Source organism: Helicoverpa armigera, chromosome 12 (assembly GCF_030705265.1).
Source record: "Helicoverpa armigera isolate CAAS_96S chromosome 12, ASM3070526v1, whole genome shotgun sequence".
Taxonomy (NCBI): domain Eukaryota; kingdom Metazoa; phylum Arthropoda; class Insecta; order Lepidoptera; family Noctuidae; genus Helicoverpa; species Helicoverpa armigera.
Window position 1 is genome coordinate 9,884,739 of NC_087131.1, and position 26,585 is coordinate 9,911,323.

At 35.2% G+C, this 26,585-nt stretch overlaps 1 protein-coding gene across 5 annotated transcripts in view; it reads right to left on the bottom strand.

Moving 5' to 3' along the window:
• LOC110383911 (uncharacterized) overlaps positions 1-26,585 on the bottom strand; it is a 102,538-nt gene that overhangs the window by 46,060 nt on the left and 29,893 nt on the right. Inside the window, exon 1 of one of the 5 annotated variants that reach the window (XM_021344872.3) lies at positions 684-857. The exons of 3 other annotated variants lie outside the window; for them this stretch is intronic. In XM_021344872.3, coding sequence (XP_021200547.3) covers positions 684-715 — 32 coding nt within the window. In that variant the 5' untranslated portion in view covers positions 716-857. Of the gene's footprint in view, positions 1-582; positions 858-26,585 lie in introns of those variants that run through there. One more of the 5 variants, XM_021344870.3, reaches the window with a different exon arrangement.

A 26,585-nucleotide genomic window follows, 5' to 3' on the forward strand; every position in this document is an offset into this window, starting at 1 on the left:
CACCTACTTTTGCATTCAGAAGTAGTTTAAGCAACAGGCAGGGGTGTGGAAGTACAACCATTAATTATGCCTAATGGGCATCGTAAAATAAATTAACATTGCAAACACGAAATATTCCTCGTAATCAAAGAGAGTACTTTCATCCTAACAATAATATTGACAAATGTTAATATTATTTACCAATCATTATTTTATAGAACAAATGTCGAACGTTTTTATTAAATTTGGATGGTTATCGGTATAATCGTAATAATATTTATTGTACGCCACAGTTGAATAGCCCACATTATGTAGAGCCACTAATGAAATTCCCAGAGTTCGACAACGTGTGTCTGCAATTATGTAATGTTGCAAAGAAATAAAAAGCTCTACACAATTGCCGTATGACCAATAAGAAAAATGCACAAACAATGTCTTTTACGACGTGATCCACATACATATTATGCTACAAGTTCCTAAAATTTTCAGAATGAGCAAAAATAATTGTGAAGCGTAACTGAAACTGGACGATGGACAAATGCACTATGGTCTAAGCTAAGGGCTTTCTATTCTACATGAGTGTGGATCGGTAGAAGATCTCACCAAACCGGTTGGCCCTTCATGCCGGCGGTTGTCCGTTCGAGTGAGAGTAGAGCACGCAAGTGCATCTCTCCTTTCAGCTACGCGCACAAATCAACGCATACCATTTTTGGCTGCAGCAAATTTCACCGGTCATCTTCTTTATCAAACACAGCACATGTTCCAAAAAACAGATCTCACACTAATATCGTCTGTTCAATAAATTGGAGCACCCGCGAGCGCGGCCCACCGCGCCGTGGCTTACGGACGACTAACCGACCGAGTCGCGTACACCCATCTCGCTACGGAAAAATAAACGGGATTGTGCGCAGTCTGTATAGGGCATAAATAGAAACTGAACAAGCTAATGTGAACTCTATCCAAGTGAAGATAGGGATGATGAAGAAGATTTTGGTAAAAAAAACATGTGTTGTTTTGAGTAAACGCGAATCTGGTGATTGTAGCCAAAGCCCGCTAGTTGCAGTGGAAAGAAAGTAGGTGCATTTCCCCGTGTTGGATGCTGCAGGCTGCGAACCGAAATGCGGTCAGTGTCGCTGCTGTTATATGATTAAATAATGTGACACAGTAGAAGCCACTGCCTTCATTGATTTTGGCGGGGCTGTGGGCAAAAGAGTTTTCGGCAAACGTGCATATAAAACTACATCTCATTATTTCGAGGAACCGCTCCATTTTTAGAAATGAGCCTCATAGCAATCATAACTGCAATCCATCTTCCGGTGTAAATGTTGTTGTTTTCATATAGGATGTGCTAGTTACCGAAATATCACGTGCTGATGCTGGAGCGTGGAATATTTACCTGGAAACAAAATAGAGATGGATTAGAATAATTAGTGGTGTTACTTGTGGGTGAGTAAAAAGGAAAGTTGATCTATCGGAAGCAGTGAACCGGTTGTGAGCAAGTTGTCAGTTAGTGGCACTGTTTACTGGTGAGCAAGCCGTTGCGGCTGTCCAGCTGTTTCAACATTCGCTGTGTACAACCGCATATTGGACTAACATTAAACAGTTCGAAGTCACAACAATTAACGACAACATGATCGAAGTTACCTTCTTATTTATTCTAAGTTGGGTATTTTAAAGCCTAAATAATATTAAAGAAGACGTAACTGAAACTCTTGTAAAAAGGTACTTATAAGCAGTAGGGTCCTATGGTTCTCAGCAGAAGCCACAATGAATGTTTTATTATTGCCGAGGTTCATTAACATCCGTCAGTATTGTAATTATGATAAATGTAATACGTTACATAATACTTAAACCTGATAACATTATCTCTTTATTTATTTTGGAATTTAAATTCTGCACGATCTTTAAAACTAATATTTGATTTTGGCTTGCAAGATTTTTGGTATCAAAACACATTTAGATCTATGAGTAATTCACTACAGAATGATACTCAATTCCCTTATTGCAACTATGTATTTTCAGTTCTCTTCCGCTAAATATAAAATCATCGATCTATATTTCATCTGTTAAGAATTTCCGAATATCTCAAATGACTATAATTTTCTAAAATCGTTGCACGAATATGAGGTGTCAAAATAAACGTAGTGTGTCTACAGTTATATTATAAGGAGTATCGTATCTACGTTCTGTGTGTTTGCCTTACAATATCTGATTATTATGGAGACGGAACGCAAAACAGCTGGCCTGATGATGATAGTTTACAAAACTTACTCATAACCTGCTGAAAGACGCCTCCGGTTTATTGTGACGGTCCTGACAATTGGATTTAACACAATCTGTACTACACATACATACTTCTTCATTAATTATCAACTTTAACATGTGTACATTTTCTTTAAAAATTGATGGTTTTTTATGTCAATAACAGTGCTTCATCCTTATTCTCGAAGATATTATCTTAGTGGCTCCACTCCGGAATCAATATATAGGAGCTACCCTAGCCTCTTGGGCTTAATTAAGAGTTCAGTTTTTATATTTTAAACCGTTTTATTTTTTACGTTTTATTTTTTACAGCATTACTTTTGTTTTTGATATTCAATGGAACAGCTAATTACTATTTTTGTAATTCTAAAGATTCTTATGGACCTTCGTAATTTGTATTATGCCTAATCGACAGCCAAATCAAGTTATTTGGCTCACTAAGTTTTCTGTAACTGATACTTTACATATTTGTATAATCAGGACCGTTTAGTATCTATTAACATGGTACACATAACGTTCAAGGCAAGGTTATTACCCTAGATATAATGAGAGTCATGTTCTCTCCCGTTTAAATTAGCACTAAATATAACCCAGAGACTTAAAGTCTGTAGTCTAAAGATCTTTCTGAAAACTAAATAATTTATGTCTACATTAATATTTCATCTGAGCTTCCTAAATAAACGTTAAATTCCGTCTAATTAGCGATTGTTCTCGTTTCTTGTGATCTTCCAAGGAACAAGAGAAATGAAGGAATTAAGGTTATAATGATGAGATTATTTCAATAAGGTTTTATAATAATTACGTTCCTTTTGTGAACATAATTATTTTTTATTCTTTTATTGTTAAGATCAACAGTTTTTTTTTGAAAGATGGAGTGATAATGTTATGGCTATGTAATAGATAGACATACCTACAGAATAATAAATGTTCTGTTGTATCCGTAACTTCTCTAATCTTCCCAAAATTTTCCTGTCTATGTTACTTGTGACCATTGACCAATTTGAAAAACCAAGACCTTTGAACGTTCCCATGTAGTTTTTGTTAGAAATACATATGTACGTAATTGCAGTTTTTGCTGATGTAGTGGTTTTGGTAATATGTTATTGGGTATTACAACTTAAGGTTACATTACATCATTGTGCATATAAAAAATGGAATGTGCGAAAATTATTTATTAAGTAAATCCCCTTTGCTTTTCCTTATTCATTGTGTTATTTGACCAGTGGTTTAGAGCAGTAGACACTACTTCATAAGGATTGCTAAAGCATTGACGTCTGTAGTTCTATAAATAGTAGAATATTTACAACTGCTACCAAAGTAGAAATTTCGCAATCTGGGCTAATCCAATATTAGAATGCCTATAACTAACTGGTTTGCAGAACTCAAATAGCGATAGGTCAAAGTGGAGGCAGTCTGCTTGAATTCCAGATTTAAAATAGAAGACTAATATTGGAGTCCAAGAGCCTATTTCTGAGCACCATTATACCTATTCATTTTTTTAAATTTATAAAAAGCACCGGAATAGTAAAACTGCCATTGCCAATATTAAATTGTTTAGGACACAGACAAGAATTCGATAGCATATAAATCACAAACTATTCAAACTACTAAGAAGCCAAGCTACTTCACGTCTCAGCTTGCAAAAAAGAGGCCATGACGCAAAACAAACGTTGTCTCTGTCAACAACATTGAAGGAGTGTAAAAAATGAATGCACTATGGTATCTTTATCTGTCTGTGGTTCACGCGACGTTTACAAACAGAGGCGACAAAGGTCGTATAACACGTGACTGTGTTGCCATGTGTTGGCTTTGTCTTTATAGTTCACTGTCTTATCCTAACTGTCCTATGTTTTGTTGGTAATGGAATGCAACCTATTTGTTTCATTGTTGGTTACATTTCCATAAGATAGAGGTATAATCTGTCCTGGAGATGGAGATGTCATTGGGTACTTCTTATCCAGATAAAGTAGTTTAACATGAAGTCGTTGTTATCGCGGGAAACTACTAGTTTATAATGACGCCTTTTGCCCATCACCTTTTTGTTTGTTTAGGAAATCATCTAATGACCTCTCCCGCTGTGGGTGCAGCAACAGGGAGTAGACTATCACTGACTCAACCCACCATGTTCCTTCTTTGTGTACCAGGTGCCGCGTTAACTCTCCCGCAATCTTTTTTAACAATGGGACTGCTTTATCCAAAACATCCTTTTTATGAACATTTTGTATGTTATTTATAAAGACATTTAATGTTTGCTGCAGTGCGTGAGAGCTACCACATGTCAGCATTACTCCAAAACAAATTGTACCGTATGTTAAAGTCATGAATTAAACTTTTTAGGGGTATTATTTACTTTTTCGTTCGGAAAACAACGGTCATATTGTGTACGGACGTCATACAGTGATCTATTACTTCGTGGCTTCTTTTTTGTGCGTAAACCCGACATTATATTCTTGCGTGTTTAGTTGTACGTTTATTTTTGTGTTCAATAATAATTTACATGCGTACGATACTTCTAAAATTATTATATTCATAGACCGATAACTGACTTTTTAGTCTGCCGGGAGTTTGTTCGGGCGCTTGATAAGTACAGAGATGTATGAGAGAGCGCACATAACAACGATCATGTATCCGAGACCGAGACCACCGACCGACTAAAACTTTGACTGAAATCACGATTGTCTTTAAAAAGCCCTATCATCGGGACACGGATCACAACTGTCAGCCCACTGTTTAGTCTGCAGTGTAACGTACACTGCAGACTAAACTAGACTAAACGCATACCTAACTCTGCTTCCATGTTAAATTTTTCTGCCCATAACAGAACATGTCTTTGTAAAGAACAATTAATCATATTAACAACTAGCCTTTTACAGTGCTAACAAAAGTATAGCAACCTATTTCCCGTGGTTAACTTTTAAGATTCTGCGCAAAGATAGACAGTGATAAATTGTGTTTTTATCGGTCATTATAATCGGCGCTAACCGCTTAGCACGTCGGGTGGATTCTACTTTTAGCACGTGGCCTGATGACTTGATATGATAAGTTACCAAGACCTTGAAAAATAGGGGTTGTTTGGTATTTTGAAGGTTACGACTCTACGAGAATTTGAGTGTATTTAGATGAAGGCATACCTTAAAGGCGTTCAGACTTCGATTTGTTGACTCTTATTTATTTTGTTGAATGAAGTGTCTAAACCTTGTTTGTTATATGCACGAATGAATATGTACAGGTGGCACAAAATGTCCAACCTTGATGGAGACAACAAAAATAATAATAAAAAAACGATGGTAAAAAAGAGGTTGGTGTTTGATAACAAAAAGTCACCATAACGTTGGATGAATGTATCAAATGAAATTTTACGCGGATCACTTTCAGTTCGCAAACAATGTAACAGGGACGTGCTTGTGTGAGTGAGTTCACGTTCCATTTCGATATTGAGTTTACAAATTACTGATGAAACACACAGTCAACATCATCCATACCCTGCCCATTTCAAAATTCGATTCAAATCGATCCAATGCCGACCTGAGACCTTGTTCTACAAAAACAAATATCCCTCCTTCCCTAATCGATTATTTTCATAGTAAATCTCATCAGATCAGCATTTAGACAGGATAAAATCCCGTTTTCCGAAAAACAATAACTTCCCACGTTAGAACAAAGATTTATGCAGGAAACAAAAGAAATGAGAAATGTGCAAACATTATTGTTCAATGTGAATTCGTTACTTCTATATCTGAACTTTGTGCGTCATAATGCTCATAAATGAGGAATTATCGCGAAACCATTACTTCATTAGCATCAGCCATTATTGAATCATATGAAACCAGAGAGCAGAAACCGGGTTAGAGCGTTAATTGATTAATGAAAACAGGTAACTTTACACCTGTGTTTAAATTAAACCTGTGTGGCCTAGTTAGCAGAGATAGAAACAAGATCATCGCTATGCATGCAGTTTGTATTGAATCGTAAAGTAGACTGAAAAAATAAAACATATCATTGTATCGTTCTCTGTTCCAAATTCAAATTGGTTCATATCAAAACAAGACAGACAGGATAAAAGATTTTTTTTTTAACCGTCAAATCCGTAGCGGACCCCAATCGGGGTCTGAACATCAATGTCACTGTAAGCTCGGTTTAGACCCCAATTGGGGTCTGCGAATCAGTCATACACTTTCCTAATTATTTACGCTCATATTTATTTTCTTTCCAATCAAACCACATTTGTGAGTACTAAATAAAATAACTAAATAAATTTAAATTATTTTTACGCATTCAAACCTTTCATATTTAGCATCCCGTTAGAAATATACCTTTTTAAAATCCAATCGTAATTACCGGGAATTCTGATCGAACTCGCCATGTTTGTTTACATTAGTTGTTTTTTTAAATTTGAAGACGCATAGACAAGATGGCGACGGTGATAGAAGTTTTGCATCGAATGATCCGATTCGTTAAAATAAAGAATCGATTTAATAATTTTATATTATAATATTACTAAATTGCACTTTTGTATAGGTACTTACCATAATCTGAAAATAAATTAGGAAAATTAAAATGACTTAATTTATTTTGAAAAAAATGCTAGAAAATCAGTGGTAGAAAATACGTTGTAGCCGGAATAAAAAAAATCTTCGGTTTTTAGGGTTTCTGAAGACGGCAAATGAAGACTTATTTATTTCTTCGGGTGTTTTATGTGCAGGATTCCTGTAGACCTGCCAAACTTAATGGCGATTCGTTACTTCCAACTTTTAACTGAGCGGCAAAGCTATTTGACGAGAGCCGTAGTTAGGTGTAGTTATCGCAAAATTTTATGACGATTTCATTGTTTGAAAGGGCAAATAGTTCGCTGTTCATCGAAAGCTGGTCCAAGATGGAAAGATGGCCGCCGCCGACTTATTTTTAACCGACTTCCCAAAAAGCGGAGGTTCTCAATTCGACCGTTTTTTTGTATGTTTGTTACGCGATTACTCAGCCATTTATTTATCGATTTTAATGATTCTTTTTTTGTTTGATAGCGTATACTTCCGAGGTGGTCCCGTTATCATCAGGTCAGGATCTGATGATGGAACCTTGAGAAATCGAGGGCGACTTTCGAAAGTTGCAGAAATACATAGGTTGAAATCTTATCACTCAGGTGTTTGCCTGGTAGCACTATTCAACAGTGAAGGTTTTGAGCTGAACTGATGATGGAGACCAGTGAAGTTCGAGGGAACTTGACAACTGAATATTTAAACTTTCTCGTGTTTGTGCTTATATTATTCGTATTTACGAGGCCTCTGCAACAGTGAAGGAGATGGAGACGAGAGAAGTTCGGTTGTCGAGATCCCTCGACCTTCTCTGGTCTCCATCATCAGGTCAGCTCCAAACCTTTACTGTTTCATAGTGTTATCAGACATACATCTGAGTGTCAAGTTATAACCTTATCTATGCTTACAATTTTCGAGAGTTGCCCTCGATTTCTCAAGGTTTCCATCATCAGATCCTGGACCTAATAACAAATATGGGGAATATACCCTTTCGACCAAAAACAAACATCCAAATTGAGAACCACCTCCTTTTTGGGATTCGGTTAAAAATATTTGGTGACTTTAAAATCAATCAATTATTATTATTGTTTCTCATCATCAAATAAGTACATTACTTTGGTAGTTACAAATTGCATTATATTTCAGAACACCAGGCTTACCCTCATCATCATCATCATCATCATCAGCCTATCGCAGTCCACTGCTGGACATAGGCCTCTCCAAGTGCACGCCACTGAGATCGATTGAAGTAGGCTAAATACCTCTATGAGCAGGCTTACCCTCCGCCGAAACAAAAATCTTAGAATTGTTCAGAAATAATATAAAAATAAATTAAAATTCCGTAATAGGTAATAAAAATTCAATTAAAGTTAAAAATTATTACGAATGACGCAACACCAAAATAAATAATACATATAAAAATTTAATGCTAAAAACTTTCATAAAACTTAAATATCTTTTTTCTTAACAACAAAAACAAATTGAACCTATAATTTAAAATCAATAAATAAAATTGAAATAAGTTGCTATTAAAAAAAATATATAAAATTGGTATTCGATTATTTATAATAAATATCCGATTTAGGTATCGAATGCACACCGATGATTGAAAAAAAAATAAAACTCTATTCCAAACTCTACTTGTCTGTGACTTTGATCTTGTAAATATTGTTCATTTTTATTGTGTATTTTATGTGCTGATTTTTTAGTTATTGAACATAAATAAGTGCACGAAATGTATTGCAATGGATTGAAAATGTTATAAATATGACGTTTGTGTTGTGTTTGAGAAAGTGATGCGATTATTTATTGGTAAGTTTTCACCAAATTTGAAATGCCTAACTTTTCGATAGACTTAAAAACACCGTAATTATTATATTTTTCTGAATTAACTGACCCCATTTGACCTTTGCACGTTGTTGTCAAATAAGTAAGCTCTAAAGTTATAGGTAAAATACTTCTAATCAGGCATTACGGACTTAGAATTCATGTGTTGAAAGTTAGTACAAATTTTTGACTTCCATGTCGCGATTCAAAATATCCCGCCGAATCAACGGTATAGTCATATGTCAAAATCTTGTCGAGCAGAGGGGTTAAGTAGCACTTAACAATAGGCATTCCGAAACGTAAGTAGGCCAGGCCAGTATTTTATAATAAAACCTTTTCAGATTGTTGGAATCGGAAATAGCGCTGTCAACAACATCTCAAAGTTTCCACAAAATGGCGAGAGCTTTACTTAACGAATTTGTCTTTTCGGAATGAAACAAAAAATGTGAGGGTTTTAGAGCATCAAGCAATTTTCCGGTCCGGGAGAGGCCTGGGGCGCGGATACATACGTCGCGATTTCACGAAAATCTGTGAAAATCCATTCGACGTATGTTTGGCGAATGCCGCCGGCAATGGACACATATTGAGTTCCGATTCCGTGAACGATATTCGAGAGTGGATTTTGATGCGATCGCATTCACATCAAACGTGGTAAATCAAATTTGAATCGTACTGAGCTTGATGATATATTCTGGTGATTGATTTATGGCTTTTGGACTACGCATGGCCATGCTTAAAACAACAAAGAATCTAGTTAAGTAATAATTGGAAAGCAGTAGGTATACCTACATCCAACAAAATAACATAAAACAGATAGAGAACTGATAACAAAGTAATTTTATTAAAATGGTATTCATAACGAAATAACAAAAAAGTTACACGTGCTGCTCTCAATTAAAACGAAAGCTCTGTTATTGAGGTAAAATATTTACAAATACAAAGAAATAAAAACATAATAAAAATGCAAATAACATGTTAAACATGCAATAAAAGTTTATCATTATGTCGAAGCTTCTTGCTTGCAAGATAGATTTTAAAGCTCCATAGGAATTCGTTAGTGCGAATCAAATTCGCTGTTTCAGAGTCCACAAAGAGAAATGGCCAACTAAATTGATGGAAGATGTCGTTGACTGTATTTTTTGTCTATTAACTGAAGCACGAGCGAATTTGGTACTGAAATAGATTTCAGAGTGACTAATATTAGTTTAGTTGAGTGTACCTAGATGACGTCACGGATCTGTCAACGCGTTTAACGTCAAAATGAACTGTGACATTGAGTCTGCTGTCGTGGAAACGCGAATCTTTAAAGATGATCTTAAATAACTGTAAACTTAAAATATAGACTAAAGTATCTAGTTTTATTTTGTTGTTTTAGTGAATCAACTTTCGTCACAATATAACCCTCTATTCTCTTAAATTATATGAGTAAATAAGGTGCAAGTGGAGCCCTCATTCCTGTATTTGCCCTGTTAAGTTGCATAGGCGCTGCATTGCACAGCTGCTTTGTAGATAAACTATTGTCTTAATATTTATGTGTTAAATAGATATGTTCACCTATTCTCCTAACTTAACTCCTATTTTCTACATCGGTGTTGAAAGTACGGAACCATCCAACTGTATCAATTTGTGAACACTTAACAAGATGCTCTGCTGTCATCCCGAATTTCATGAACCTCCTTCCTCCTTTTCATATTAAAAAAGTTAAGATAAGTATAAGATTTGCCATAGATGCGGTAGACCGGGGTTTATCGTCAAGAGATGCTTGACAACCGGTCTCACGAGTACCACTCACTCTTTCAAGAGCATTGTTCAGAAACTCCGAAGATGTAACATGAGTGTTACATTATACGTACATTATATAATTTTATGAGGCTGACAAGCGGTTATAGATGGACCATTTTATATATATTTATTTACCTACTAGTTGCCCGCGGTACATGCTCTGCTCCGCTACGTATAAAGTAAACCATTTTGTTACAAAAAAATTGGTACATGAAGAACCGCTCGATCAATTTTGTGCAAACTTCACATAAACCACCTACTTTAAAGTCTGCACAAAGCCTAAAAATTTGGTTTGGATAGGTAAATCGTTGTTGAGTTATAAAATTACAACGAAAAGTGAAAATATTTTTTATATTTAGATGAAACTGACAAGCGGTTATAGATATACCATAGAGTCCATAGATATGTTTGTGGACAGTACTGTTTCTTTTATATCCATTTTAGTTGACATGTGTGGCAGACACGTGCATTTGATTTTATTATTCGTTCTGACATGGACTCTTGCAAAATACAACGATATTGTTACTGACTCTTTTGTATCGAATATTCCATTTTATGTTTTTGTACCGACACAGACCGATGGAAATTGGTACTTGATGAATTGGATGTTTCTAGTGTAGTGTTTTCGGAAATGGATGAAAAATAAATAACGTAGAGTTGCCTGAATATAGACCATTGCATAAAAGCATGTCAAAAAACGTTTCATACGAGTATATTTGATACCAAAAGTTATGGAACCATCGTGAACAATCATGAAACCAATAAAAGCGTTACAGTAGCTAACAGAGATGAACACAAAATTAAGTCTTTATTTAACTAAACAGGTACACTATCACGGGAACAGTCTCAAGATGTAAGTAAATCTCGGAGACTTATTACTAGAAACACATTACGCAATCTTAGCAACAAGGGCCGAGTTCCGGGCTGATATCGGTTACATAAACCAACTAGGAAATGTCGGGAGACGCCACGCAAGCGTGCCCATGCCCACGTTTTCTCATTCGCTTTATATTTTCCTTTTTACTTTACTACACGTTTTATGGGGAACGTGATCATAATTTTGGATGAAAAAGGGTTGCTTGTAAGATGTAATTTTCGTGTGTAGTTTTCTGTTTAAGGTTGAGTCTTGGAAGGAGTTTCTGTTAGTATAGTTTTTATTTCGAATTTTATTCTAGTCTCTTGATACGTAGTAGATAAGTCTAATTGAATAAAATATTAAAACGCACTCTAAAGCTATGTTAAAATAGTGAAATATTTTTTTGCGATCAAAATATTTGACTACATTTACTTATTAATTAGTTTTATAGCTATTCTTACAGACTGTTTACAGACACTGTTTAACCTCATCAGCAAAAACTAAATAGGCATTCTCACGGCAAAGATGGAGAATTGCCAAAAAAGCATAATATGACATCAGAGTACACGCGATCAAACACGTGCTGGTTCAAGTATGAAATTAATGTTCTTCAGTTTTTATAAGGAGTTTGAAATCATAGACAAGAACAGTAGTGCAACCTTTTTTGAACGCAACTGTATGAGGGAGTTCGATGACCTTTTTCCTAAAGATATGATACAATAAAAATATGATACAATATTACAGTTAGGTACCTAGATACTTTTGATAGATAGTATTGTGCCTATGTATTAACCAAGTAATCGCACATACCTTCCGTCACAGATAGGATCAGCAATCCCGCGAATAGATATCATATATCTTACGAATGTGTTCTTATAATAAGACATGCATAACAATAAATAAAGCTTAGATACAACTATAAATAAAACATTGAGCCAAAATACAAAACTAATGCATAAACAAACCTCAAATTATGTATAACGCATATTAATTACATGATTTTATGAGATGAATCAGTTTTCGAATCAAGATGGCGCGTAGGACGGTTCTGACTCAGATCAATAATTTCGCATAAAACTTTCAATATTGAATTCATTAAATGATTAGTAGTTCATGTTTTTAATAAAGTGACTCATTTATACTTTTGTTTGTGTTATAGTTTTAATATCATTCAGGTGATCGACTTCCTATATTATAAAACAAGTATATAGGTAGGTAATATTATTATGGACATTTGAAGCCTTGTTAAGTTTTGATATCTTGTCAAAGCATTAAAACATCATTTGGCGGTAATTATGGCGTTGGTTTTTATGAGGTATCTTAGTCATCATACCATCAACATCTTATACCTCGCAGTCTAAAGTATGGTCATGTGATAGTCTGACATTTCATTAAGTTAATGCAATTTGCAGGATTTTTTAATAATTGACATCTCTCATTGTTTAACGTACTTTTTAATCGTTTTTCCTTATTGACAATTAATTTCGTCGACAAAAAACAGCACTCAAGTATTGACCTAAAATGTCGTATGTAGGTATATAAAAGTCGATAAATAAGATAGCTACAAAATCAGATCATTTATCATTCCTATATTTTTTGTGGTAGCTTACAAATGTCAACCAACTTGTTCGTGTTCGTGATTCAAATTTAAATTATCACGTTCTAAAAAGTAGAAATTATCTATGGTTCTAATACCCATTCTGATTCGGACCACGCAGTTTGTATATCAACTTGTTTTTCATGCTGGTGACTATAATTTGGGGACCTATTTATGGAGTTTTAGGAAAGAAATAAGTCATTATCCTAGGTACAGGTATTACGAGTTTGTCAACATCATTAGGGGTTATTTTATTGTAAAGGAGCCTTACGGACGAACTGGCGATGGACGGACGGGACGTAATAACTGTGGTAATAATGGCGGGCTACCTATAGGACCGTGTAATTATGAGTGGGAGTAAGTGGGTTGTTATGTCGGCCATTCGATGGAGTTCACTTACTGATTTTACGGTCACTAATTGGATGGTCGATTGACACTTCTCATCTTTCAGTCTGCGGAGATGTAAGTAGGTAAGTGGGAGAGTGAGTGCCATCAAAGTGATCAAAAATCGAATTGATGATCTTGGCCCTCATGGATGAATTGCTTAAAGGTTTGATAAGAATCTGAAAGTTGGGCAACTATCAGAAGGGAAATACATATTAAAGATAGGTGATGTAAAAGTGCATATAATAATAACTAAACTGATCTACCAATTGCGGACGCACGCTCTCATCTGAAGTTGCACTTAAGATTAGACCCTTGAACTTCTTCTATTTTAATTTCTACGTAAAAAGATTGTCTCAAATACATAGCTTAGTCACAAGTTAGTACACAAGTCTTTCTTACCAAAAAACTACCGTACCTACTTCCTAAAACCGCGTTGCACTAAATTCTTACATTTTTTAAAAGTTGAACGACCTCGGGGCGTGTCGCAGGAGCATTCTATTTTTAAACCAGAGGATACTGCCAGTTTTATTTAATCTGTTTCGTAACATCGTAACAGAAATGCGTCTGGTGTTAAGTATCAATGAAAGATATGAATAAACTTATGCATGTGATTATAACCTCCTTTTTGCTTGGCGCTTTTACAAGATTGCTTTTTTTTACGAAAATGCTTTTTTCTTTTGCATAACATTCGCTTGCCATTGATATTCTTACGCATATTGTTTTTAAGGCCAATCAAAAAACCCTAAGCATAATTTATAAGGTTGCATATAGAGTAGATTGAACCAAAAGGGCCTCAAATCCGTTATGCAAGGTTTATAGTAGTTACCATTGCAGTGAGATATATATCAAATACCCACTCATTACTCACACCTACTCTACAACTTTCAATGGTTTTCGTAACCTGATTTAAAATAGTCCCCTTGTAATATTTGTTGTCAGTGAAAACGAATGAATGAGTCATATTGGGCAACAGATAGAATGGCTGGAATTCTGACGGCGTTCAACTGAAATAGTCGGTGACAAGAATTGAGATTCCTTTCCAATGAAATTTTAAGAGTTATTCTAGAATTTATAAGTCATCAAAAATCTTATTGAGGTCAAGTCCTATGTTTCGTCATTTCAGCTGAAAGACATCCAATGCTTCCAGCAAAAAGCCTCCATGTACATAGGTATATTAGACCTAAACCATTTTCCATGTTTTTTTTTTCTATTTTTTTACATTGGATGCTATTGTAAGACTTTGTTGTTACAGCCTTTTTATCGTCCCACTGCAAGGCACAGGCCTTCTCTCACACCGAGAAGGATTGTAAAACTGACATTTATAAAATACTGAACTCGTATCATAAAAATCACATCAAATACTCAAACGGCGCACTCCATTTCATTTTCCTACATGAAAACAGAAGAAAATAACCTTCCAAAGTACCTAGAACACCCATAAAATGTGTACCTATTATGTAAATAAACCACTTCACATTCTATTTGAGAGACGTGAGTCGAATAAAACTGTCTCATGTTCACATCTCGTTGCAGGCGCTCGAAAACTTACAGAATATCGTGCGGAATGTAAAATACGCAATTTCATCATTCACAATGTAAACGAAATATATGTACCTAGAATGTATCAGAAAATGAAAACAGAATGTTATTGGTTTCGCGTTAAAATATCGTTTAAATATAAAACTAAACAGTACTTCCAGCAAACTGTTTAATAAAGTAAAAATATAGATTAAATAGAACATATTCCAGACATTCCTCACTAAAAGATTTAATTAAGTAAACAGATTTTGAAATCAGTCGTCTTAATATTTTTATAAGTTCTTCAGAAAAATATGCATCTAAATAACCTAGGGTATGGTCCAAAAAACCCAATCACTAATGCTGCATAATGAAATTACCCATGTCATCATCTATTAGAAGATTGGAAGGGATCCCAAAGAACTATTGAGATGGCTTAACCGTAACTGTAGAAGGTATTAAGGCAGTACATACTCTCACTGAGTAGCAACTAGTAAGGTCAATGCACTATAAGGCTTTGGGAAGACGTTCGAGGCTTTAAAAGACTTAAGAGAAACCATTCACCCTATCTTAAAGAAAGGGAGTTCTGAGGGCGTTCACGCGGAATTATCAGACAATTTGCATAAACTGTGATAGCGGTTCAATGAACTTTTAGAGGTTCGGGATAAATAGGATGGGTTAACGAATTTTAGATTATTCATTATGTTATTGCTGTATTGAAATATTGAATGAATTGAAGCAGTAGAATAGTGGATGACCTCTATAACGCTACTGACAATGCCGTATGCGTAGCGAAATATTGGGCCTCAAAAATTTAAGTTTGCCATCGACTCGCGAAGAAGAAGTGAGTTTTTCATTAAGCTTAGAAAAGTAATTACATAGTTGTTATTACAAAATCTATCAACATGAAATAACAACGTAAACAGCAGTAAATGCACTTACGAAAGGCAACACCATTCGGGTAATATATAAAACTGACTCATCCTAAAAATAAGATCGATGAGCTAATCTTCTGATAACTACAAAACTATACTATCTCTGATACTAAAATTTTACATAGAACACTAAATTCCCTGAAAAAAAAACTATGCGTAATAGAAAAACCCGATGAGTTTTCTAGATAAACAGTGTTCAAGGCAACATTTTCATTAACAACTACTGCGTAGCAGACCGAACTAAGTGGATATACTTCCTAAATTATTTTAATACTATTAGACTATTTATATAGCACGTGCGTGCTGGCACGCGTTCGTAAATGTGCGTTTATTTACATTATAAATAATGGCATTTAGCGTGATCAAAGGTTTGTCATTGGTTGGTATACATCAGTGGTTCTTAACCTTTTTGACATGAGGGACCACTTTGACTAAAGTTTGTCTTGCCGGGGACCACCTCATCGGTTTACCTAAATTAGTACTCATTTCTTTATTATTTCTCAAAAAAAAAATGAATTTTTGGGTCATTTCTACTCAAAGCTAAACGCATGTCGGCAGTTGTGTAGGTAAGCAATTACAAAGAAAGAAAAACTTGCCTGCGTAGTTTCCAAATGCGCGAGCGAAGCGAGCGCGAAATTTTTATCGGGCGTAAACCAAATATTACGTAAAATGTAGCACAAACGTAGGTACTTAACGTTTTTTTTGTTGACAAATGCAAAAATAAGGGCCATAATATAGTTTCTGAATACGCGAGCGAAGCGAGCGCGAAATTTTATCGGACTTAAACCAAATATTACGTAAAATTTAGCCCAAACGTACTTAACTTTTTGTTTATTGACAAATGCAAAAATAATGGCATACAGTTTCTGAATACGCGAGCGAAGCGAGCTCGAAATTTTTATCGGACTTCTACCAAATTTTACGTAAAATTTAGCCCAAACGTACTTAACTTTTTGTTTATTGACAAATGCAAAAATAATGGCATACAGTTTCTGAATACGCGAGCGAAGCGAGCGCGAAATTTTAATTATTTTTTAAGGCTCAAAACCAAAATTACGTAAAATGTAGCCCAAACATACATTTTCATAAATGGGGGGACTAGGTACGACACACCCGATATACGTCCATGCGAAAACCCCCGCCTGCAATTATAAGTCGATAAAAATTAAGATAGATAACGTATAGCAACGTCGCGAAGCTAAGCTTCGCGGACCACTTGGAATGCGTCCAGGGACCACCAGTGGTCCGCGGACCACCGGTTAAGAACCACTGGTATACATGATGATAATGATAGCCGATGACGTATAACGTTGGATCCAAAGTTGGCTCCATGTGGCCATTCAGTATTGGCCCCAATATCGATGCCAATATTTGGAGTTTGTGGTTTGAACAAAATCTTTGGCAGTTGTTACGCGTTGACAGGAGCCAGAAAGTCTGTCAACCAGTCTTGCCAGAGGTATCAGGTTGCCCGGGTAACTGGGTTGCGGAGGACAGGTACTCGCTCCATATAAGGTCGTTTTTAGTTTCAGCAAAATTATTCAAAACGTTGGTAATTTATCATACGTTCATTGTACATATGTAAACCCACATTATAATGCCGTCGCTAACGACACGATAACATAATACATAATACCTATTCATATCACTATTATATTACATTATTTATTAGCAAAACTCAATGTACATATTTGTTATTAATTTATTTGATGGCTTTATTAAATTATTCTTGTTCAGTTCATAATATTTTGTTAAAATCTACTTAGGGTCAAGTTAATAATAATTATGACTGAGTCCCTATAGCAGTTATCATCTCATAATTTTCACCCCTGAAATCATTTTATCATTATTTATAAAACATCTTATAGGTATGTTTATTTCTCCAAAGCAATTTTCAAAAATTAATTCTACATACCTAATTCGTAACACTGCATGAAGCAAACAAATTCGCAATCAATATTGTGAAATCAATTCTTATCGAATATAACAGAATAGTTTCTGATTTTGCGCTATAAAACTAAACAAAACAAAACAAACAAAGTCACTATCACGAGCTGATAAGGTTATTAACACGTGTGGGTGTTGGAAAATATTACACGAACGGGCCGGCATCATTTCATAACGTTGCACATTTATACTATAGGAGGAAACATTGTTTTTAAACCGATTGGAAAAATTCTTTGAAAGCAGTTTCAGTTCTTCTCCCAAGTAACATCTATAGGCTATATTTTACCCTGGTACAGGCAGTAGTTTCCGCGGGACGTGGGTGAAACCGAGCTAAACATCTAGTATTGAACAAAGAACATGATTAACGCATAATACGTTCGGAAACTCACGCGCACCCTTGCCATGTTTCGATGTGATTCAGAGATGGCTCTCGTATGAAACAATTTGGTCGGGAGCCAAACAAACGTGGTGATAATGAGAAAAGCATTCACTGAATCGCGTGCGTACTAATAAATTTTACAAAAAGAGGAAAATACAGGGAAAATGGTTCATTATTTTCAGTGAGTTTGCAGGTTATCCTGTTAATGATTCATGTTTCACGGCTAATTCAATTATTGGAAGCTCGTTAACAATCAGTTTCCAATTTTAGAGAATTTGTTTTCCTTCAAAAACTACACACGAGAGGAAGTTCATTCATACTTCATGTAGGTACAATGTTCATTTCTAGTTTACAGTAGTATGTGTACCTATGTATAATTTAAACATATGTAATAAATATCTTCTTATCCTGAAGGTCTCCGCAAGCTTCACTCACGCTCGTATTTCGGCATCAACAGTGCTTATTCATAAGCTCTCCCAGCTTCCAACGAGGTCGAAAGTCGACAGTTTACAAGAAGCCGCACGACTTCCTGGCTTTCAAGAAAGTCGTTTTGAAAACTTCAAAGGTTATCCTTCATTACTAAATTAAGTTCATTAGTTGAGGTTATGTTTGGACATGCCGTACATCGTCAACAGTTATCATTCTTAATTTGTATTATTGAATGAAACAGAATGTTAAGAAGTATTTTGTTGGATCTTTTAAAGACGTTAGGCTAGAAAGGCATGAAAGAAGACAGAAGAAAGTTTTTTCCTTTTTTATTGGGGAAAATAAAACGAAGAATAATAGTAGCCAAAAATTTGAGATAGTAACAACGTTTTCCGTTTTCCACGAGTTAAAGTTCTATGAAAAGTCCCTTCCTGGTAAATTGTAATTGGTGGTGTAATCGGATTAACTTTTCATCTACCCAGAAATCAGTCAATACCGAAAACTGAATCGTATTCATTATATCTTTCAGCATACCTGTTTTAATTTATCAAGTGCGTTTCCAATCCCCAGTATTTTCAATTCCACATAATTTTAACTAATCCATCGAGTTCTAAATAATACACTCATTTTCACTTCAGTAAAAGAGGGAACAGTTTACATTAATAAGCAAATACTCATGAAAATCAGGAATCACCAGTTCAGTAAGTTTCCGGTAAAAATAAATGCAGACTAAGATTTCCTTGAATTTCTTGGTATTGAAATAAACTTTCAATGAGTCAGTCAGTCATCGGCCTATTTGCTGAAAGACGAGTACTATCTTAATATATTAGAACTTTTTGCTGATTCGTGTTCAACTGGAATAAATAGCTCAGATTTTTTTAGTAATATTTGTTTGAATAATATAAACAAAAGCTATCGAGGTCGTAATGAAAATTCAATTATATTATTGAATTTTCATTACGACCTCGATAGCTTTTGTCCTCGACCAGTTATTTTAGGGGAATAGATATCCATGCGATGTTATGATGTTACTAACACATAACACTGAAACTGAATCTATGAGCCTTACTATGTTTATAGTTTACTACGAAAAAAGTCTCTTAAAAATCTAAATAAATCAAACTTTTCTTGTCAAGCCGAGTGGATTATTATTAAATATACCTAGCCTATGCTTTGAGTCCATTTTTTGCTACAATGTGCTGCATACTTATTTTGCACACTTATTTTGTCGCATACGAATGAATGAATGCATTCCCAATAATAGCGCATTGTGAAAATTGCACAAAACAAATCCTATTTTATGACTTTTTCATGCTTATTTACCTCGACAAATTGCAATACTGTACACAAGTACAACTGAGAGTTATGACGTAGTTACTGAGTTCAATGACCCGAAAATTATTACTTAGAAATTATTTTAAAAGCCTACGCACTTCAAATAAGTATATATTTTTTTTATTTAGATATAATTTTCAAAACAATCAATCGTATCTTAATTTCAATCCTGTATTTACTTTCAGTCATTAGCAATGGCCGGTCATCAAAATAAGAATAGACAATTCGAGGCATTGACATCTAAATTAAAAGGTTAAGTTAGAACTTTGACGTCACGTGGAATGTTCAACGTCAAGGGTGAATATTTTACGGGATAAACTCGATTATTTCGTCCATTTTCGCATAAAAGTCTAAGGGGTAAAAGGACCTTTTTAATTTTTGAATAAAATCCCGTAAATTAAAGCTTAATAGGATTAAATGATGTTTGGTCGCTGGATCAAAGACTTTGTTCCAAATGCAATTTAGCCACAGATTAAATAATTTGATGAGCGTTGACGCTTGGATTCTCTGAAGTACTTACTTGAATATAGTTAAGTCGCATAAATTCTATCGGCCACAGTGGCACCTTATTAAAGTTTTAAATTTTTATTTTTTTTTATTTTGAGAATGCTGAGATTTTCGCCTATTTAATAAAATTATCAGCTGATCTCAGCATAGTATGGAGACAGCCAAAGTGGTGTGTTGTGTAGTTGACGAGACGTGACGTATCTTGCCATTTTTTGGCGCTCACAACTTTTCCTTCTAAACTTTCAAAACGCCTGTTGGAAAAATCCACCAACATGTACCTTGTTTACGCATAAGATTCAAAATAAGAACTATTATTATTTACAACTCACTTACACATAAAGAAAACAACATCTACATACAAGAACATCTAGTACTACACCCAGTAGGTACCTATGTTACGTAGTAATATCTCAGTGGTATTGCATTATTTAATAGTGCAAGCGGTTTGGCTGCATACAGCTGTGGTCACTGCCTCCACGCCATTTGGCAAGCCACCAGATACGATGCACTATGTAAAGGTCATTCCACACTGCGGTGTAACACAAACTATTGTAGTGCTTCCTCGTAGGGTCGGAGGTCTACTAAATATTAGCCTATAACAATTAATCTGTTTGTATACTGTGTAGTTTGGAACTTTCTTAAAAATATTTTTTTGGGAAATGTTCTCATGATGATATTTCATCTTCTTGATTGGGTACCACATACTTGGCCGTAATGATTATTTTTAGTAGTCTAGTATTCATGCATAACAGTAGCCTGGACATTTTTGAAGCCAACATAACTAATATAAGTAATAAACAAACTTGAGCACAAATAAAAAGCTCAGTGCAAAACTTTGCACCACCTAATTAAGCAGAACAATAACTTAAATCTGCAAACAGCAGACCCGACAAACCGCTTACACGTTGCATTGCAGTAGAACAAAGTGCTAACTTATACTCGGTGTAGTAGTGTCATGTAGTAGACCACTAACACGTGGCTAGAACGCGCGACCACGTAGTCTTATGTAAGGAGATGCACGTCTGTTTCGTACTCTGATCTATGACATTTTTAGTTTTTATTTTAAATCGATTGTCAGTTTGAATTTAGAACCTATTTTTATGTGCAGCCTATGATCGGTTGTGGCAAAACAAATAAGACTGCCCGTCCACGTCAGACTTATTGTAGGACAGATAATCGGGATTATTTTTTGATTGACATTCGGCCTAGGATTTTCTGACCAACTTTTTGTAGGACGACACGTGAGTGTTGCACTATTGCTGTCAGTGTGATCTATTTTCCTCCTACAATAAATCATTCACCGATTACCGGACGTGGACAGGCAGCTTAATGCAACGCTTGCAGCAATATGTTCACGGGGTGAGGTTGGGATTGTGTAGCTGTAATTCCTAAGCCCCAAGTTGGTAGCGTTAAGAACATATACTTACGTAGAGTGATAGACGAAATATTTTTTTAAAGCCACCTTACTTATTCAGTAAGATTTTTATAGCTTATGACGTGTTACGGAATAATTTCTTACTCTAAGTGCTCACATATGATGCGCTCACGTTTTGAAGAGTCGGCGATAACCACAGTAAGTGGTTAGTCTCCACTCTGAGCCACGTGCATCGTGATGCGGTTACTATAACACAACGCATAAATTGTTATTGTTTTATTACGTTCTACCCTTAATGGCTTCACTAGCGCAATAGTAAGGAATAGCTAGCTGGCCAGATTTAAAATTCTACCAAAAAATCTTAATAAATATCGTGCCTATACTAAGGAATTCTCTAGCAACTTTGACAGAGTTATCGCTGTCCCTTTAACACAAAGGATTCCAAAAGAAACATGGGTGCTTTCTATTTAGGTACCTAATCAGTACAGTTTGAAGGTTTTCTAAAATTTGTAAACCATTTATTCAAACTTGGCTGCTAAACATCACTTTTTGAACTTCATATACAAAATACAGCCCTTAAAACGCCCACCTTTCACCAATTTTGCTGTGAAGCAGTAACTAAGGCTTTATTAAAATGTATCCATTCCTGAAAGAAGAACCAAACTTTTAACAATCGCTTTAGGTAATAGGAGACACGACCTAGGTTTAGTATAACAATCTCCTTTCAAAGCGATTATAAAACCGTATTGCTAAGGCAAATATTTAAATTATATTCTAAATTCAAATGCCTATAATATAAAAGAAGATACAGTCATCGGTCACCTTCGTTTTCACAAAGTAATAAAGTAGACAGCCTTTGTGGATTGTGACCTTTTTGCAAATGTTTGAGCCTCATCGCTTTGAAATTCATTAATTTGGTTGGATCTAAGTATGAAAGGCGTTAGGCCTAACTGTAGTCTGTCTGTAGACTTGTTTGCAGGTCCTATAGGTGATCATAGCTAGTATCTACTTATATAAGAATGCTTAGCTGAAAGTATGAGATTTTTAAGGGTATGTTGCCCACAGCGGCGGAGCTGGGCACAGGCAGTCACTTCATATTAAATACTTTGAGGAAAAATAATGATAAGTGTCTGATTGTACAGTAGGTAAGTAATAAGTTTAGGTAAACAGTAGAATCGGGGAATACCTAGAAAAAGTGTTAAAAGGAAATGTCTGACGTTAGATAATTCATGCAAGCATTCAAGCAAATACTTTTAGACTACTTACACATAATAATGTTATCATGTATAATCTATTACTATTTGCTTTCAAGGGCTACAATTTTCAAAAATTAATAATTGAGCTTATCAAAATAGTTTCACTCATAAAGTCAAAACAAACATTCATTCAGTCCATTTCCAACAAAAAGTAACGAATTCATCAACTGTTTGGGATGAAAACCGACCTCATTTCGTTGGAAAGCCCGAACAAGTTAAATTGTTTGACGGCTATCAGAAATTTAACAGCATTTCTATCAAAATAGAAGTCTATCCAATAGTGGGGTGAGCTATTCATGTATAATTTGCATATATGGTTGAATTTAAAAGTTTTCTTAATTCATTCTAACATGACGATGAAAACGTAACAAAAACTTTTACATATTCGTATTTCAGTTTAGATATACGGTTAGAAAAACCAGAAAATGAATGAAAACTGTAAGCAATTTAAATAAAATTATTACTAAACTTGTACAAAATATATTGAACCGCTACTTTCTTATGTTAGTAACTACACTGAAAGCTGAAGAGCTGAAAACTATCATTGAGACGTGCCAGTAGCGCCATCTGTTTTGCAGTGTAAAGACTATTTGAACTCACAGACCATACGCGGACGCCGAAGTAAAAGTTTGATTCACCAATGTGTGTATATTTTATTATTGAAAAGATCAATTTTCTCCCTTTAACTTATTATTTATAATTAATTAAAAAATAATAGGTATTTTTCGTTGAAATAACAATATAGGCCGGACTCCGGCTATGTTCAAAATTGTTTGAATTTTTTCTCAATTTTCCTCAACATAATTATTATTAAACGTTTTTTTGTATCTCCCATCAACCCCGACCCCAAAGAGATAAGGTTTTCTATGAATAAATTATCTTGTAAAATGTTTTCATATTTTTTTATCTAATCGGCCGGGCCGCTAATGGTCAACGTTATTAATGGGCGAACATTTCTGATATAATATCCAAATTGTGCGTAATACCGGTGAACTTAATGATGTTTATTTTCATATTTTTTTTTATTATTAAGGTGATTAAAATATCCCTATCCTATCCTGAACCCCACATAGGTACTTGGAGTTAGTCGCCATAACAAAAGAAATGATCTATGGAATGAGGCGCCTCCCATGACTCTAGTTTCTCTTCTGCCTAAAGAGAGAGAGAAAGTGTAACTCTGTAGGATGTTATCCATTGAGCTTCGATTATTAAGTATGTAGGTTGTATTCGTAATTGCAAGTTTAATAGCTTGCCTTGAACCAATAACGGACAACGTGGGACAGGTGACACATTCTTAAATCTTTATGTCCCTCATAATGTCAGTTTGATAGGTATTATTAAAATGTAAGGAAGAAATAAAAGTAAAACGCCTAAGCTTAAAAATACATTCTTCATTTGTTCTCCTATCCCTTACAGACGCAGAATGCTAAAGCAGCATTACATATTTATTTCCCAGAATTTAATTTCATTCCAGGTAACGCCAGTTTTCCATGAATGATCTTCAAAGTTCTTATGTTTACAGATTAAATTCAACAAGATACAAGAGAGCCACAGTAACTGAAACTCATTCAGTAATATCTTCAACTCCCGGGAATATAAAGTAGGTACAAGATACTTTCCCAAAGAAACCAATCCATTAATTAATTCAAAGAGGACGGCTAACAAACATAGTTTAATTAATCGAGGACTATTCTCCTCAATTCTGTTCCAATCGTGCCGACCCAAATAACTATCGCTAGGATAACTTGTCCGGGATAAATGGATCGAGTTCTACGTTATAATCAAGGTTATTCCCGAATTATCCTTGATTCAACATCGAGCCAGGGGAATGAGGACGCCAAGGGAATGAGAATGACAGGGGCCTGATAATAGAATGAATGACGCTCAATATGTTTTTGATTGAATGGAGCTAATGTAGGCTTGTCTTTGCGAGATCCAATTAACTTTGCGCTTGTTTGATCAAATAATCATGAGGGTGTATTTCTTAGCTTTAAATTGTCTTCATTTTCTTCTTATTCTTCATATGTCAATTCTTTTAATCAACACAATTCTAAGTACGAACGCATGACCTACGACAACTAAAACATAGTTAACTCCCATCTGGTATGTTATAGCGTATATTTTGCATAATTTTAGTTAGTTAGAGCTTACCTACTAAAATCGTCATTTCGTCAACCTTTGGCCTTTTCCATAAATTACTGGTATAGTTAATAGAGGGTTAAAATAAAACCTCATAGCTTTGCGTTCGAATTTTAAAAGGCTTGTATATCGGCCGGGTGCAAGCCCACTCATTAACAAGTTAAGCCCGACCTACTTTTGAGGCTACATTCAGGTTGCTGTTGACACAACCTAGTTCTTGCTTTCTTGCGACTCTCATTTCGAAGTTCAAAAGCTGTTTGAGTGTTTGTTACCTTTGTACGTGTGTGTAAATAAATTGGTTGGAATTTTTCTTATGTATTTTTAGTCTTTTGACTAGTATAAGTAGGCATGTATAAAAACGAATAAGGCGTAGATATTTCGGTAAGCCCTTCACATTTAGTAACAAAAAATAATTATATCTTCTTTTTCTTCTATAAATTGCTCAAATACACAATAGACTAAAACGCTTCCATTTTATGATAAAAGCACTCTTATAACTTCCCACCTTACGCATTCAAAATTAGACTCAGATTTTCTACATATAGAAAAGTGGCCCAGTAATGGATCTGAAGTAACTTTATTTATAGGTTATAAGGTCGACCCCACGGAGGAAGAAAAGATGAGCGGAGATGCTATGCAAGAATGGGCCGTACGACTAGAACTAACAGGGCGTTCGGGTTCCTTGTTAATTCAAGACGAATCTATCAAAAATTTGTCTATTTTAGATCGACGATTTGGTTTAAAAAAAATAGGCAGTGATTTCGGAGCTATACTCTATGGGCCAGGCCACAACAGTGCGTTGCGGCGTCGCATCGCAAAAACAACATTGCACAGCTATGCGATTAATATGATATGCGTCGTTGATTTTTGCGATGCGACGCCGCAACGCACTGTTGTGGCCTGGCCCTATCCACGGAAGCAAGAGCTAAAAGGTAAACAAAGAATGACAGTTTTTCAAGATGGCGGTATAACCCGACCGATGACAAAACGTCACATTTTTGTGTAAAATGTTCGCAGTATCTATGATTTTGTCAACGTTCCTCTGCCTTCGATTTTGCGTTACGACATCTCCGCTAGTCATTTTGTACTCCGAACCTCATATTCCATTTACTGAGAGTTATTGGTGTCAACTTGACATTGCAAATTGTCTGATCCCACTGTGATACAAGTAAACTGACGATTGAGGTTTCCTGTCGCACAAATAGATTGACCTTGGGCTCCCTGCTCTTGTGGGTCAAATAAAGATGGATGTGGAAGTTTTCTGTTTTATTTCTGTTCTCGTCATTGAGATGTAGTGCCTTGGATTTATAGCCTGGAGGTTGTGTAGTAAATTGTAGCATGTTGTTGTTTGTTTAGGTTCTTAGAGGAAGAGTTTTCTTGCGAGTGCTTTAAAATGAAATTGAAAATCATGATGTTAAAATTGCATGGTGCACTTTTCGAAAGTCCAATTTTAAAAATATGGGGCCTCTTGCCGGGAAGATGTAGAGCAACTAACGCTATAGTAAAATTGCTGCTCTCAAAAAGTATAAAATGATAGATAAATAAACTATTG